We start from the raw sequence: 16,393 nt of genomic DNA, 5'->3' as shown, positions 1-16,393 counted from the left end.
AAGCACGAGAGTTAACGGATAAACCGGCCCGATAAACAAGCAATCTAAGAGAGACCCACAGAGCAACCCGATCCAGCCAATTGGTGACAGGACGGGCAACCCATGGACCTTAAACCCAGGAGCAATTGGGCTATGAGACTGGGTTTGGAAACTTTTGCAAGAAAGATGGAGGAATAAGAGAGAGACAACTAATGAGAGGTGAGAGAGAAGAGAGATGGGAGAATGGAGAGTAGAGAGAGACAAGAAAAAGAAAAGATATTATCTTGGAGTACTTTTTTGGTGATAGTTAAGCAAAAGTGTCCAATTTAGTCAGGAATCGGGAATACACACTTTTAGGTCTTGCATTATTATACATTGATTATCATAGTAGTGTATCAAACGCTAACAATGACTATCATTAATGAGCATTCCCATTGAAAACCCCCTATTCCCCCAACCAAAGGACTGTGGTAAGGGGGCTTACTACATTTAACTCCAAAATAAACACTAAAATTTGACCAAATTATGGCACCCTTTGTCAATGACAAGTCCTCAACTTAAGTAATGGATATGATAAATTGACAAAAATGCAAACGGTTTCAAGAATTTTATGTGTATAAAAAACCTTTTAAAAAAGACAAAGTTTTAGCTAAAAAGATTTAAAAAATGCAAGTTAAGGAAAGAGGAAAGTACCATAACCATACGTAAATAAATTGAAATAAAAATGTTTAAGAACAACAATATGAATATAAATGTTGAAGGACATAAACCAATCAAAAAATAACGAAAAATAACGACAAATTATTTAGATATAAGGTATTGAAAAAAAATTCTTGTAAAAAAATTTCCCCTAATTGTTATAAAACAACTTCCGTTCAAAAGGATGAGTTGAGGGTGAAGAGAGACAACTCGGATCTTACACTTATATTTATTTTTAAAAAAATTCCGTTCAAACTTCTCTGATGTTGTTACTTATTACTTCTTACATATGATGAAAATTCTTTTTGATCCAAAGAATACAGAAAAATATAAGAAAGTTTAATTATTTTCTTGACAAAAAGACTTACTTCTTACATATGATGAAAATTCTTTTTGATCCGGAAAAATGTAAGAAAAGTTTAATTATTTTCTTGGACAAAAAGATTTTTATAAGGAAAACCTTCTATATCAAACCAAACGAACAAAAAGAAATAATGTTTGAATAGCAAATTTTTCTGAAACAAATTGCGTTTGCATTATAAACAGATATTTCAACTCACCTTTTTATATTTTCAATCAATTTTTTATATCACATATACGTCACATCATAAAAAGGGTTAAAAAATGCTAAGTAAGCTGTCCAGACAAAGAATTTTTTTCGTTCCACCCGCATATTTTCCTTTTCTCCTTACCATCTCCGCCTCCGCCTCCGCCTTCGCCGCCGCCGCCCCCTCCCCTATTTTCAGTTTCTAACTTGGCCGCTTCTTTGCCCTCCTTGTCAACCACCACAACCTGCACAAATAAGCCTTCGTTCTCTTTGCTAGGACCAAAAATAAGAAAACAGATACTCGTGCTCTTTCCTTTTTCTTCTTTCCTCTGAAACCCATCCCCATGCTTCTCCGTACTGACTAGATACTCAGGTTGGGCGTGCCAAGGAGTAGAGGAGGCAAAGGTCGCTGCCATCGCCTCACTGGAGTCCCGCCACTACAGCAGAGATCATCAATCTGTAAAGTTTCCCGCACTCTTGTACCTTTTTCCCCCCTTTATTGTATTGTTTTCTTCTTTGTCTGCAATCATGTCAGTTATGCTTTACTTTCATCTTGTTAATCGATTTTAAGTGGCTGGAATTGATCATAGGTTTGAGTAGATTTTTAGATTGAAAATTCGGGCTCAAGCTGTACAAGGGATTGATAAAAAAGAAAGTATCAAACTTTTCATGCTCACTACCTGTTTGTTGGAAGGCCCGAATGAAGAAAGTAGGAAATTAAACTCTGTTGTAAGTGCGAGTGTCCGTGAGATTGTGAGAAAGCTAACAGAGAGATGAGGGTGATTGGAGTTGAGGGAAATTGTGTTGGTTTTTGCTGTTTTGCCACTTTTTCTTTCTGAATTTTAGTTTGTATATATTAGGTGGAATCTGTGTGGGAGAGGGTGGAAGTCCAAACTGGCCAGAGTTGAGAACCAATCGAAGAAAAGGAGAATGACAAATAGCAGTTGTGGCATTTTGGTACAATGAAGAAAAACGAAATAAAACAAAAATGCAACTTTAGTCCGTTGACTTTCCTAGTTTTCTGTTTTGACTTCTCTTGGTTTCTTTCAGATTGACTTCTTAGCTTTTTGTTAGATGTTTCTAGTTAGGTCCATACTACTAGACAAGTCAATTATTAGTTTCATTAGCCTTTCAATTTGTCAAATTAAGTATAATTCAGCTTTAGTTAAGTCTTAATTAGTTGTTTCTTTTTGTACTCATTGTCATGTGAGTCCTTGCTAGAGCCTAATATAATTCTACTATTGCGTTATTCTTTCTTTCTCTAAATTTATTTTTTATTTTCGTTATTGTGGAATGGTCATGTGTGCTAGGAGTGGTCCAGCGTAAACTTGAAATTACAAGTTTTGATACTTTGATCATCCATTTAGGCATTTAGTAAGCTACGCTTTGGTATTCTTTTTTTTTTTTTAAAATTTGGTGACGTCGAGCTTCTAAATATCATTGCAGATGTTAAACTTTCAAGTTTAAAATTTGGTTGCCCATTATAATTCTTGGGGGTTCCTGATTGTAAAATCCCATGGTTGTCCATTATGATTCTTGTAGCTTTATTTATTATTATTATTATTTTTGGGTTTTAGCGATTACTGAAAGTTTAACGGGGGCATGAATTCCCTACTTGAAGTATCGCATCACCATGTAGAAGTATTTATCGTAGAAAAGGTAAATAGTGTTTGTGGTAGAAAGTGCTGTCATCTTTCTGCAGTTTGTTATAGTTACAGCTTGAATGATGGCGTTATTACCATCCAATTCTGGTGGATGAACTGCATTTCTTTGGTGGTTGAAGTTGCATATAATTGTATTAATTGTTTGAGCACCTGAACATTTGCTTTTATGGTTAATGTATTCTTCCTCCTTGAGTTATTATTGGATTTCATGAGTTATTTTGATTGTTGATAATTTAATCCGTGTTAATTTGTGATTCTGAGACTTAAAACTTATTTGCTTCCTTTATGCATCAACTAATATTCCTCCTTTTCATCTTGAGTATCGCCTGATTGCTAAATTCTTTGTCAAGATTGGAAGTCATATAAGTAGACTTCATAAAGCGTCAACTCTTGCTATCACTTGCATAATTTCAAGTTCAAGTCTTTATCTCTTTGATCTTTAACAGCTGTTTGTCTTGGTTAGGAAACTGTATGCTATCATCCTCATATCAGCCAAAGCTATCCAAAACATTGGGGCCATCACTAGTTGTGCTATAAGTTCTCCACTGATAAGCTTAGCAAAGTGCATAGAGGGAAAAGCTTATCACATCCTATAGAAGCATGGTGAATTTGGATCAGCCAAAGAGTAGGGTGGCATTTGTGTTAATTGATGGATTGGGTGATGTATCATTGCCAAAGCTTGGCTACAAAACCCCTTTACAAGCAGCCAAAACACCAAACTTGGACGCCATTGCATCTGCTGGAGTCAATGGCCTTATGGATCCTGTGGAAGTGGGTTTGGCTTGTGGAAGTGATACTGCTCATCTTTCTTTATTGGGCTATGATCCAAGGGTGTATTATCGGGGTCGAGGTGCATTTGAATCAATGGGTGCTGGACTAGCAATGTCACCTGGAGATATTGCTTTTAAAGTATGTGCTTACCTCGTTTCCTATTTTAAAAATGTCTCATTAGTTTGCATGTGATCAATCTATCAGCTATGCAAGGGGTATTCATAGTTGACATGACTTATGTGGTTTCATCTAAAGCTGGTTATCAACTTATCACGTGGTTGCTTCTGAGCTACGTCCTTTTCCAACTTGTATTCTCAGTCAAACTTTGCAACCTTGGATGAGAAAACTGGAGTTGTCATTAGCAGGAGGGCTGATAGGCACTTTGAAGAGGAAGGACCTATTCTATGTGCAGCACTGGATGGAATGAAACTGCCATCTTTTCCCCAGTATGAAGTTAGAGTCAGGTTGAGTGCTTTTAATTGCATTTCTTTTCCATGCAACGTGGCATACCTTTTATGAGGTTTCAATTATTTGCTTGTAATTCTAAGATTTTTATCCACATTTCCAAAAAGAGGTAAATATAGGCATAGTATTAGCTAGTCATGATGTTCCAAAGTTTTTACTGATTGGAATATGTCCTATAAGATGTTTTGTCAAAATTATTTTCTTATGTTGCCAGCCATCAAGTTGATATTACTGTCAGTCATAAGAAGTTTATGTTGCTTTTTATTTTCTCTGTGAAGATAAGAAGTAATGCAAATTCTCTGTTGCAGATATGCAACGGAGCATAGATGTGGGGTGGTTGTAAAAGGACCAAAGTTAAGCGGCAATATATCAGGGACAGATCCCTTAAAGGACAATCGCTTACTTTTACAAGCTCAAGCTCTTGACAAAACTGATGAAGCAAAGCATACAGCTGAAGTGGTTAATGAGTTGTCCAAGGAAATGTCACGAATCTTGGCTGCACATCCATTAAATGCAAAAAGGGCTGTTGAAGGAAAAAACATCGCTAATGTTGTTCTCCTACGTGGTTGTGGTATTAGAATTGAGGTATGTCTTGTGAATATAAAGAATTCTCTGGTCGTGTTTCCTTTTGGGTGTATGTTCATAGAAACTAAACTAGCTCCATCAGCTGGGAAGAAAAAATGAAGTAAATTATATTTGATTGAACACAACCTTTCACTTTTTACAATTCAGAGCAATTGTCTCTGAAAGTTTCTGATCTTATTATCATTGCATGTTGCAGGTTCCTCAGTTTGAAAATCTACACGGGCTATGGCCATGCATGGTAGCTCCAACCAAAATTATAGCTGGCTTGGGTTTATCCCTCGGTATCGACATTCTAGAAGCTCCAGGAGCTACAGGAGACTATCGAACCCTTTTGACTTCCAAAGCAACTGCCGTAGCTAAGGCCCTCTCAGCTCCTTTGCAGTCTTGTCCTAATGTTTTTGTACCTGGGGAGGATGAACACAAACCAGGTCGATCAGGAGGCTATGATTTTGGTTTCCTTCACATCAAGGTGGTTTTTTTAATGTTTATGCATTTTCCTTTATTTTCTTTCTGCCTCTTTATCTCCTGCAAAGTTTTAGAAGTTGTAGTGCCCTGCAATTTTGGACATCAGCTAGTTTAGAACCCAAACTCGTATTAAATCTGTCTTCATGCATTATTATGACATATAATGTCACAGGAAAACATTAGCATTAAACACGAAAACATGAATTTCAAGAGATTGACAAGAATATCTGCACATATAATTATAGTTAGAGTGAGATCTTTGCTGCTGACAATTATATTTTGTAGGACCTATTAGTTGGCATATGAATACGGGATTTATAGGAGGATTACACATATAGAAGATTAGAGCCTTGGCTTTTTTTCGACATACTTTGGATGCTTGTGGTGCTCTGAATCACTTGAATAGCTTGCCAAAAACATTGATTTTTAACCTTAATGGATCTATAGGCAATAGATGATGCTGGTCATGATAAAGCAAGCATTTTTAAAGTCAAGGGTTTGGAAGCTGTTGATAGAGCTGTCGGGCAGCTGGCTAAGCTTCTCTGGCAGACACAATCAACTGGAAAATTCAAATACTTTCTTTGCGTCACTGGGGACCACTCGACTCCAGTTGAATATGGAGACCACAGTTTTGAACCAGTGCCATTTACATTGTGTCGACTAGAAGATTTTGTGGGTGCAATTGGTGAGTTCCTCCTCTCAGAAACTTCTCTCGAACCGTTTCCACTACCGGTGATCAGTGCTAGTGAGGACATAATGGATGATCTGGGTAATCAAGAAAGTACCAAAAGCAAACAGTCAAAAGCTTTTTCTGGCGACTCTGTCTGTGTGTTTGATGAGATAGCAGCTGCAAGAGGCTGTCTTGGACGCTTTCCCGGAAGTGAAATGATGGGAATTATAAAAGCATATCTGAAACTCAAGTCATAGGCAGCTTTGCTTGGGACTTGCATCTCTGCTTGTGTCTCTTGAAGAGATAAGCTTGAATTAGGTATTCAGAATAAGAGGTGATTGGCTAAGTTGGGTCCCTTAATCTGAATAATTGGTTTTTGTTTGTTAACCAAGTAAGAGGAGTAGGTCATAAAATAAATATAGACTCATTTATTTTTTAATTTTAATTTTAATTTTTTTCCCCTGGCTCATGTAACTTGATGTTCGATGAACGGTAGAAGAGTTTTTGTCTTCTGTCAAATATGTATAGAAGTAATCTTTGAACTATTGGTGATTTATTTTTGCTTTTGTTTGCTGGAGGAGTCATTCAGTGTCATGAAGGGGTCTCTATTATTTGTTTGGTTTAAATCCATCCATCATGAAGGATTTATTCGTACTTTCTGGCACATCCAGTGACGTGTGTCGTTGTATCCATTTTCTTGGATGTGTATGTTTGTGCAAGGGCACGATGTCTGACTGGTATAACTTATTGATGCGTGATGTTAGTTTCACTCTAGGGATGCTCTTCCTGAACTTTGAAAAGGGCATTCTGTAGATTTGATTACATGAGCTGGATAGAAACAGCTCTTGCCAAGCTTAATGATTCATTGATGAGATGGTAAATTTATGGAAGAGAATGGGATCATATCGAGCGCCATTTTAAATAGAGTGGATTTGGCACCTGAAAAAGGACACAGTACAAGGAGAAAGTATGTAGTTCCGCTAGAAGTAGAAACGATGAGTCTGTAAGCAGAAGCTTAATCTGGAAAATGGCTTTGGGCCCCTTAGTCCTTAATCCTTGCTAGGACTGTGAATGAAGTTGGACCAGCTTGAGCTCGGCTCGTTCGGTCTAACAAAAAACCCGATGAGTCTGATCTTTTAGTGAGTCGATTTGAGTTTAATCCTAAAAATTTGGTTCGAATTAAATATGAGTCAAATTTGGGTTTCATTAGGCTCAAATTCAATATAGGTCAGGTCCTTTAATTACATATATATAATATTTATTTTTTGATATTATGCATAATTATATATCTAAATATATTATTATTAAATACTAAATATACATAAATTATAAAACACAAAAATGCATCTGAAAACTTTTCTATGAGTTTTTTTGGGAGCCATTATTAATAATGCATAACTGAATCTTTAACTTTTCTTATTGGTTGAGTAAATTTTTGTATTGGCATAAAATTAGTTGATTTCTTTTTGGTCTAGAAACACAAATCACCAAGTGTGTTTGGGTTTAAATCATAAGGCTATAAAAAAGTTCTAATTTTTAAGATGTATTGGCTTATGATCGCATTTTTTTTTCAAGTATTTTGAACGAATTAAATATAAATATTGTTGAAAAAATTTTGATTTATATACTTTTTAAGAACTATTATTTGTTCATATTTAATTTTAATATTGTAGTCTTGTAAATTATAAATTAGTTTACAACTTAATAGTTATAGTAATTATATTAAGAAAATTAAGAAGTAATAAATAAGTTTGGGCTGAACTCGAATAAGGTTCACAACTCGAATATTATATGAGTTGAGTATGAACTTCACGTTTATTAATCCGAAACTCATAACTCAAAACTCGAAAATATCACAAATTAAATGAGTTAATTTCGAATTTATGAAAATCTGACTCATTAAACCTGATTGACAGGCCTAGTCCTTACTAATTGCTATTGTCATGGGTCATATTTCTTAATAATCACATCCTGTTTTTGGCTACGATGTACTGATTCAGTATAATAGGCGCCAGACGTCAACTGCTTATGGTGAGGGAGTCGGAGTATCAATAACACAACATTGCACCCTTGCCTTTAACTTTAGACGTAAGGAAAGTGGGAAATGAGATAACAAAGTTGCTTTTTTTAACTTTTCAATCTATCCTTTACTTTCTTGTCTTAATTCTCAGTGGATTGATCACTTTATTCAATTGGACTTGATATTGACAATTATTAGCAGTAGCAACTAGCTTGCATTCCATGCATTGCTCCGCATACACTGTGTAAAGCTACATAGTCATTCAGCTTTAATTTGTCACTGTCGCTTGTTGTAATTGCGCAACCTCAATTTTTTAGGAGTTGTAAGTTTGATTCCTGAATTATAAGGACACTGTTGAAGTTGCTAGAAAATCAGCTATGTTTGTCACAAGACCACTCTCCCTCTACCGTAACCATCCAAGTGCCCTCTTAGCCCGTCCCCCTTCGGACTCTCCATGTACAGGGTTCATAGTAGTCAGTGATGAGGAGTCAGAAGAAATGGATACCTTTTGTTGGGGCATATGCAAGAGCAACAGAATCAAGAGATTACCCTTTCCTCAAGACAGGATTTTGAATATTGTTCACACATCAGAACATGAGCAGTCAAGAGTTTCGAAGGTCTGGTTCATACCAGTCCCTGATCAACCTTTGTCATCCAATCGGTATTATGTAATCAAAGCAGGAGGCTACCACAAAGGGTATGCATAATTATCTGTTTCATATTTTTAGTATTCATAGGATAGTTACTGCTTATTAATGTTAGTGGGAACTCAAGCTTTGGCTGCTTGTGTATAGGCAAGCACATACATGTTCCAGAGAGGATGGCATCGAAACATGCTGCTACAACAATGTGAGAGTGGATGCAAAGCCACAGCCTTTTGATCACAGGGACGTGTATCAGCAATTTGAGATTCGCCCATATGGAAATAGTGGATTTTACGCGATTCCGGTTGCTTGGGATGGTTTTCCTCCAAAGTTCCTGAGAAAGAGAGGATGGGAAGTTCACATTTCGCATTCATTCAGACTTCACCTAAGAGAAGCTCAAGGCATCCGCACCACTTCTCTATCAGATGTCCCTGAATTTCATGTTCCGCTACTTCCCAGGCGATCCTCTCCCATTATTATAGGCAAGTGGTACTGCCCTTTCGTATTTGTCAGAGAAAGAGCCAAAGTGAAGGAACAGATGAAAGCTTCTCTGTTCTATGAGTTGACTCTTAAGCAATGGTGGGAACAAATTTATTCGTGTGAAAACCAAGGCGACAGAGGCAATATGGTAGTAGTTGATGCATGCGTAAGAAAGTTTGTTACTTTAGTTTATGGTATGGAAGCAGAGAAACAAGATACCTCTAGAAATGATGGTGACGGGTTCATTTGGTTTAGGGCCAAAGCCAGATATGGGAAGAAAGCAACTGTAGGTCTGAGTAGAGTTATATATGAGAAATTAAGATGGCTGCAAGAGAGCAGAGGATGGTTTGATGGAGGAGTGGAAGATGTTAGAGTAGAGGGGGAAAACGAGATTAGAAGTGAGAACGGGTGGAGAAGGTTTGGGTGCTATTTGTTGGTTGAGAGCTTTGTTTTCAGGAGAATGGATGGAAGCTTGCTGATCAACTTCAATTTCAAGAACAGTCATAGGATTCAATGCAAATGCGAGTGATACTTTGTTTCCTCCTGTCTAAGCCTATAAGGCTGTTTGTTGCTTCGTTTCGCAATTGTGGTTTTATTGTATACCCACCACTCACTACCGTAGCCATCCATGCATACCCCTTCTTAGATTCTTTCTATTATTTTCCATAACCATCTCAGCTGTAGCCAAAGAAACATGAAGAGAAGGCAAATTAATGGCTGCTTGGATAATTAAGCTCTCTTTAAACTTTTTCCTGTCCATAATTGAGTTGAGTATATAGATGAGTTGTCTTGGACGGTTTCCTCCCATGAACTGCAGAAGAATTTTTGTCTTCTGTCAATATGTAGTGATTGATTTTTTCTTGGGTAAAAAATAAAAAAGCCCCTGTGATAAATTTAATATACAAGAAAGCCTTATATGGTTTCAAAATATACAAAACAGTATCTCATACTTTGAACTAAATAGTACAGATGACGGAATCCGTTAAAATGAACGAGAACGGATGAAATGACAAAAATGCTCTAATATAAATAAGTAAAAGACAGTTCAACAAAATTATTTGTTTCATTCTCTAGAGAGAGAGAACTAGGAGTTAAGGGGTAGAACAGGTATATTTATTAAAAATTAGGCATAAAATTTTTTTTTAGGTTCCAATAAGTCATTTCCGTTAATTTTAACAGATTTCATCACCTTTACAATTTAGTTCAAAGCATGAGGTGTCATTTTGTACGTTTTGAAACTATGAGGGGCTTTTTTATGTATTAGATTTATCACAAGGGACTTTTTATTTTTTTACCCTTTTTTTCTTTTGTTTGCTGGAGGTGTCATTCAGTACATGAAGGGGTCTCTATCAGTTGTCTGGCGTAATCCGTCCTTCATCAAGAATTTAGTGACATCAAGCCTGGGCACTCAACCGTAATAAGAATTCTACCTCCTGTTCCACTTCATCCTTTGAGCTGCTCCTGCAAAGCTGGAAAAACAGTCTGGGATAATTTCCATATCACCACACTCAAAAAGAAAATCCATGAAAAGATTCCTTATAGCCAAGCACGGCCATTGCTTTGAATTCTCAAACTTTTTAGAGTCTGCCCGCTGATTCAAGTTTTCATGCAATGCTTCAATTTCAGCAACGACCACATTGTTTCCAGAATTTAAGCAATAGAATTGTGCATTGCATTCAGAGTTTCAAGAGGCAACTCTTCAAGTCCATCTAACACTCTAGCAGCAGCAGTTCGATGACCAGTTGGTACTGTAGTGTATCCATTGCAAGGATGTGCCCAGGATTATTGAGAAGCATGAAAATCTGATTCAGCCTCATTTCAACGTTATGGTTTTCCTTGTTAAGAAATGCAGGAAGATAATATTTATTCTTTCGATTATCTTTTTCATTTTTCCAACTAGTTTTCTCAAACTCAAATCAAGCCTCTTCTGTCGGCAGGTCAGGAAGGCAACACAATCCGCTGTTTGTCATTTTATCAAAGCAAGGATGATAGATTGTCTGAGGGATAATGTGAATCAAAGGATTGCACATCCACGATAACTTCCTTCCTGATTCTTTACTAAGTTTTGAACTCCAAAAACCCCTAAAAGGACCCGACGTGTCATAGTTATGTGTAGACCAATTATTTACGGAAGGAAAATCCTATGCTAAGCGACGTACAATTTAAGCGATAGAAGCAAACTAATGGATAACCCACTTTCTTGATTTTAAGAATTTCTATATTTGTGTTTATTGCTTACGAATGTTAAGATTTAGAACCATTTTCTGTAGGTGAACTCTTAATAAATATATGAATTAATTGTGAACAAAGAATACTCGTCAAAGTATTCAGTAATTTAGAAGGCCAGAAGCCACAACTCCAGGCAAACTAAGAGATTTTATGTCGTAATAAGAGATTTTATGTCGTAATAAGCATAGGGAAAACAAGTATATATGTTCCTTCTAACAATTAACATGTTCTTTAGGCTCAATTACATGAAACTCCCTCTTTCTCATTAAAAACAAAAAGCAAATTTAAAATTTACCTCCCAATCCTTTTGATACTTACAAAGGATCCTCTGGTGCTTTTGCTAAAACTGAAAATTTTTACTTTTCTGGTAAAGGTAATCAGCCAAAAGACAAACTCAGTAACACATTAATTTGGAATTAAAAATATGCCCTTCAAAAGAATTTACACAAGACTTAAATTTGACCAGAATATTTTTTTAGGGGTTCAAATAAAATAATACAATAAATGGGCAAACATAAAACGTCTTTTTCTTTTCTGTTTCCACTTGTCAGAACTCTCAACCAAAAGAAAATCGTCCATTTCCCACCCATTCTCTTCTTTTCCTTCTTCTTTTTTAATCCATTTTCTTTCATCCAAACAGATTGTTAGACTAGTAAAGAGCACACAGTTCCAAACTAGATCAATTCAAGAAGCAATAGCTTGAAATTAGTTTTCTACAAATATTTTATCATACAAAACGTTAGTATTAACAATTGCATGCATGGATATCAAGTCTTTTTAGATTTTTAAAAAAGAAAATAGCGTACTAAATATCTCTGGCCTATACTAACTGCAAAAGTTTCAATTACCATTAACAAACTCTTAGAAAACATTGCAAATTGACACAATTTCTTTCAAGCTCATTCCCTAAATTAACAAATTACCTCTCTCTTGAAGACATTTTACATACTTGATCTGGCTGATATTGTTCAATTTAAGAAGCCACGCAAGTTAATAAAAGGTGATATTGTCAAATTTAAATTTAGGCATTAAGAGTTGAAAGTGAAGACTCTTATTACTCCCTTCTCAAGGCTTGAGATGTCAATCTCCTAGCCAAGAAGATAACTAACCGATATCACACCCCCCCCCCCCCCCCACCCCCTTCTCTTTTTTTCCGTATGTTGTTATTTCTCCTGTCTTCTTCCATTTCTCTTATGCCCTCTGCATTGTGCGGCCGGCTAGCTCATAAAATACACCATGAAGGCAACAAATGGTTTTATCTTGTACAGCTACACGCTTGATAAAGCAGCACTTTCGAGTTATTACTCGTGCTCTTATTCACCAGAAAGCGAAATGAACGTTGCCAAGTACCTATAAGTAGTAAGTACTGACAAATTGAAGCAGTAAACCCAGTTACCAGACCAGAATGCCACATACAGAGAAAGATCAAAATGCAACGGAATGGTAGATTGCACCAGAATAACTTATACAAATGGTGATACTCTGAAGCCGTAAGAACTACTAGTGATTTTCAATGGTTTTCAGTTCTAGTACGTATGCTTTAAGTACAGTATGCTTAGTTTTGCTGCTGACTGCAGTATTCAGAAATCCTAACTTTTAAAAGAGAATAAAATGTCAATTACTACTCAATAATGGCTCAGCCTGGGGAGCTTTTATCCAGTCACGAAGGTAGCACAAAGGGACCAGGTGCGAGAGAGAGAGTTGAAATCTCCGTTTTCAGGCGATAATTGATCACGCTCCTCTAGAGAAGCATACACCAATTTATCAACAATTAGCTGTTTGCTTGCAGTTTGCTAAACCTTGAGGATAGCTCCAGAACAATTCTTGGACCTCCTCTAAGCACATGGTTCCATGAAAGTAAGTAAAGGTCATGGTTTTCCCTGCCAGAACAAGACCAGGAAAATGTAGATACCTTCTCCAGTTCATCTTCGAACAGCATTTCCACCTCGTGGTGGTGCCTCATATCCCATCCCCACTCCACGAGCAGATGGAGCTGCTGGCTCATAAGGTGCATTCCTCACCGGTGCTGCCTGTCCTTGAGACCCTGCAGCTCTTGATGATGAATCGTATCCAACACTTTTTTGGGGATTATAGCCTCCTCTTTGTCCATCATAGCCTGAACCTCTCTGGAAATTGTATGGGGCTGCAGCATTTCCACTGAAAGTGGGGCCATGCCCATCAGAAGCAGTCCTCCTATGAGCTTCATACCCAAGTCCCCTTTGTGCTTCATAACTAGGTACTGCATTTCCTCTCTGTGCATCATATCCAGGGCCACCAACTCCCCTGTGTGCATCATAAGCAGTCCCAGTAGGACCCCTCTGGGTGTCAAAAGTGGGACCTCTTGCTGCATCATAAGCAGCCCTTGTTGCAAGTGGAGCATTTCCAGAGCCAGAGGGAGCTCCAACAGGAGGAGTAGCCCCACCAGTAGCAGCACCAGCAGCATCTGCAGCTGCACCACTGCTTCCATCTCCAGAATGAGGGCCTCTGCCCTGCATTACAGAATACAACCATGTAATCAGGAAACTGTGAAAGCTAAAAGTAGCATCGTGAGATCAAATTCTCTTCAACTCTTTAAAGAAGAGAAAATCAACTTATATTCAGCTATTTGGCATCTTTCCCAGGCAACAGATGTCCAAAATTCTAGGACAGCAAACATCTAATACTCCAGAGCCTAAACCCTAAACCTGCTAGCTATAATCACAAAATTAGAAGTATGACATCCTTAACAATACTTGTCTGCTTGTAAGAGTCGCAATCACAACTAAAGAACAGCCAAGATTTGACATGCCTGCAACACTTGCTTCTAAGCATAGCAATCACACATTACCACTTTGAAATCATCAAGACACAAAAAATCCTCCATAATGAGATGTTTCCATGTATCTAGGAAAACTGATAGGACTAAAAAGCCAGTTATATGATATAAATTTTCAAAATCGCGCAATACTGGCCAAATTCAATTTATTACAGGCAAAGTGAGCATATATTTGCTTAAGTTTAGAAAATATGATGTTTAAAGTATTTTCCAAAAGCAGAGGATGATAAATAGTTACTATTCAAACTATAATTGAAAAAGCTACAAACCTGCAAAACACCATAACCATTGCCATAGGCATTTGGTCCAACTGGGTAATTCCCAGAAGCATCATTCTCACTATATCCCATATTACCACCATAAGTCAGACCTGCATTTGCCAATGCATCATATCTATATGAACCCTCTAGTGTTACAAAAACCAGATTTCTACACGAGAAAAATAGGATATTTAGTTATAATACCAGTTCTCCTGTCAAAATTAGAGGAATTAGCTAAGTCGGCCCTAAGCTTTTCCACCTCTCTGGCCATGGTTAGGTAGTTCTTTTCCATCACCTGAAGAGATTCGAGATGGTCATTATACAGTTTCTTCTCATAGTCATAGGTCGCTCTGCATCAAACGTTCACAAAACATCAGCAGCAGTTAATTCCTAAATTCCAACTAATACTAAATGACAACATTAAGCTAGAAAAGCCAAAAAAGTGACAAGCATATTTTAACTGCAACTAATAGGCTAGATCATATATCACTTAGTATAAACCCTTCAAGCATTTTTTGATTTGAGAGAGAGAAGGGGGGGGGGGGGGGGGCAAGCGCAAATGAAAAGATCCAATCAAGCGCAGTAATTGGATGTTCAAGCAGATTGACCCTTATTCCAAGGTATGAATATCAATATCCATCTAGTTTCTTGGCATCTATAAATGCACAAAAGTGGGTTTTTTTGGGTTGGGTGATTGGGGGGTGGGGGAAGAACCTGCAATGTTGATACTCTTGTCTCAGACCATCAAGCTCAGACAGCAGGAAAGGAATCTGCTGTATATCAGAATGAGTCCTCTGAAGATCTTGATTTAGCTGCTGCACATTGGAAATAAGTTCCTGCCTTCCAGCAACCAAGCTCTGAGCTTCAGTTTGAGCTTGATGCAACTCCTTTTTAATCGGTTCTGCAGCTCGGAGTTCAGCCTCCATCCTTGCGATTTTATCCATAAGACCCCTCATCTGCTGTTCCCTCTCAGATTTAATATCCCCTATGTTTGCGTGCAACATTTGCAGCTCATGCTGCGCAGCAGCAAGTTCTTGCCTCAGAGATACATGCGTCGCAGCAAGCCTTTGGTTCTCTGTTGCAAGTTTTAGCATTTCTACATGTTGGGTAGCAAGCTTCTGTTCCATAATTTCCGGTGGAGGCAACATATCAAAAGGAGGGAAACCACCAGGTGGGGGATGAATAGCAGGACCAAAGGGGTCCGGATGCCCCATACCAGGGCCAGGAAGTTGCCGCCGCAGATGGGGAGGTGGGATTCGACCTTTGCTTCCCATTTGATATTTCAATTTAACCTGCAGTTTAACACCATAAACACAATCTGACACCCCAATTATGAAATAGTTGTATCAAAGTACATGCGCAAAATTCATTAGAAGCATCAACTAATCCAAGAAATTAGTAGCTCGGCCTATCACTGAAATTTTTCTAAATATTTTTCTAATGTTTCTTTATCATCTTAAGATTTTTTTCCCCCTCCGACTGCAACCACTTCCACACCTGCAAAATTCTCATGCCCAAGCCTAGAAATTTTTAACGGAGAAACAAAACCTGCCCATTTTTTCAGCTAGCTCCCAAAGCAGAAATCCGATATAAACCACGCCAACCAAAGTAATTTTTTAACATTTTAATGACATGAGAAAATGACGAAAAAAAAAAGACAAGATTCTCTGCCAGCACCTGATTCGACACTGCCCAGGAATGAGCAGGAATCTACCAATAGCCAGCCAGTCCACATTCGTCAATTTGATTATTAGGCAGAAAATTATTTACATAAAATAGAAGAAACACTTAACTAGCCCCCAAAAAATTACTCGATACATTTGACAATAAACAATTTGAACTACTCAAATTCGATCGCAAGTCACAAACAATCTCAAGCTAAATTTCACCGGAAATAACGTTCTAAATTCCGAAAAAATATCCGATGCAGAGGGTGCAGTGCTTTTGGTAGAAAACATATAAAAAGGGACATTACCTGGATTTGCTAGTGGCGGGGAAGGGGAGCAGGATGAGATTGAGAGGAAAGAACTTTGTAGGGGGTCGATGGTGGAGGAAGGTAGAAAGGGGCCCAAGCGTGGGGGCACTGGAACGGGTGAGGAG

At 37.6% G+C, this 16,393-nt stretch overlaps 3 protein-coding genes across 4 annotated transcripts; 2 read left to right on the top strand and 1 right to left on the bottom strand.

Annotated features, from left to right (window-relative positions):
* Window positions 1–1,348: 1,348 nt before the first annotated feature.
* Window positions 1,349–6,422, top strand: LOC113766909 (probable 2,3-bisphosphoglycerate-independent phosphoglycerate mutase). Its single transcript, XM_027311069.1, has 6 exons — window positions 1,349–1,684; window positions 3,353–3,798; window positions 3,979–4,124; window positions 4,434–4,710; window positions 4,907–5,179; window positions 5,623–6,422. Exons 2-6 carry the CDS (start codon window positions 3,490–3,492, stop codon window positions 6,100–6,102), a joined length of 1,485 nt encoding a protein of 494 aa, XP_027166870.1. The 5' UTR covers window positions 1,349–1,684; window positions 3,353–3,489; the 3' UTR covers window positions 6,103–6,422.
* Window positions 6,423–8,179: 1,757 nt separating this feature from the next.
* LOC113765732 lies at window positions 8,180–9,776 on the top strand. Its single transcript, XM_027309977.1, has 2 exons — window positions 8,180–8,562; window positions 8,660–9,776. The coding sequence occupies exons 1-2, from the start codon at window positions 8,243–8,245 to the stop codon at window positions 9,516–9,518; spliced, it is 1,179 nt and encodes a 392-aa protein (XP_027165778.1). The 5' UTR covers window positions 8,180–8,242; the 3' UTR covers window positions 9,519–9,776.
* Window positions 9,777–12,631: 2,855 nt separating this feature from the next.
* Window positions 12,632–16,393, bottom strand: LOC113765675 (protein FLX-like 2). 2 transcript variants are annotated; one of them, XM_027309913.1, is made up of 5 exons: window positions 16,269–16,393; window positions 15,008–15,585; window positions 14,498–14,643; window positions 14,303–14,403; window positions 12,632–13,707 (listed from the first exon to the last, which is right to left on the bottom strand). In XM_027309913.1, the coding sequence occupies exons 2-5, from the start codon at window positions 15,565–15,567 to the stop codon at window positions 13,141–13,143; spliced, it is 1,374 nt and encodes a 457-aa protein (XP_027165714.1). In that variant the 5' UTR covers window positions 15,568–15,585; window positions 16,269–16,393; the 3' UTR covers window positions 12,632–13,140. The 2 variants fall into 2 exon arrangements, with proteins under 2 accessions (XP_027165714.1, XP_027165715.1); XM_027309914.1 differs by lacking the exon at window positions 16,269–16,393 and adding an exon at window positions 15,971–15,985.

The sequence above is a fragment of the Coffea eugenioides genome, chromosome 3, assembly GCF_003713205.1.
Source record: "Coffea eugenioides isolate CCC68of chromosome 3, Ceug_1.0, whole genome shotgun sequence".
Classification (NCBI taxonomy): Eukaryota; Viridiplantae; Streptophyta; class Magnoliopsida; order Gentianales; family Rubiaceae; genus Coffea; species Coffea eugenioides.
The sequence above is the reverse complement of the archived record's forward strand: the minus strand, read 5'-3'. Positions and strand labels throughout refer to the sequence as shown.

Excerpts from the sequence above, each read along its gene's own strand:
- LOC113765675 (XM_027309913.1), bottom strand. The coding sequence starts at position 15,567 with ATGGGAAGCAAAGGTCGAATCCCACCTCCCCATCTGCGGCGGCAACTT. Across the intron at positions 14,644-15,007 it reads CAAGAGTATCAACATTGCAG|AGCGACCTATGACTATGAGA; the intron begins GTTCTTCCCCCA and ends CGTTTGATGCAG. Across the intron at positions 14,404-14,497 it reads TAATTTTGACAGGAGAACTG|GTCTGACTTATGGTGGTAAT; the intron begins GTATTATAACTA and ends TGGCAAATGCAG.
- LOC113766909 (XM_027311069.1), top strand. The coding sequence starts at position 3,490 with ATGGTGAATTTGGATCAGCCAAAGAGTAGGGTGGCATTTGTGTTAATT. Across the intron at positions 4,711-4,906 it reads GTTGTGGTATTAGAATTGAG|GTTCCTCAGTTTGAAAATCT; the intron begins GTATGTCTTGTG and ends TGCATGTTGCAG. Across the intron at positions 5,180-5,622 it reads TTGGTTTCCTTCACATCAAG|GCAATAGATGATGCTGGTCA; the intron begins GTGGTTTTTTTA and ends ATGGATCTATAG.
- LOC113765732 (XM_027309977.1), top strand. The coding sequence starts at position 8,243 with ATGTTTGTCACAAGACCACTCTCCCTCTACCGTAACCATCCAAGTGCC. Across the intron at positions 8,563-8,659 it reads GCAGGAGGCTACCACAAAGG|GCAAGCACATACATGTTCCA; the intron begins GTATGCATAATT and ends GCTTGTGTATAG.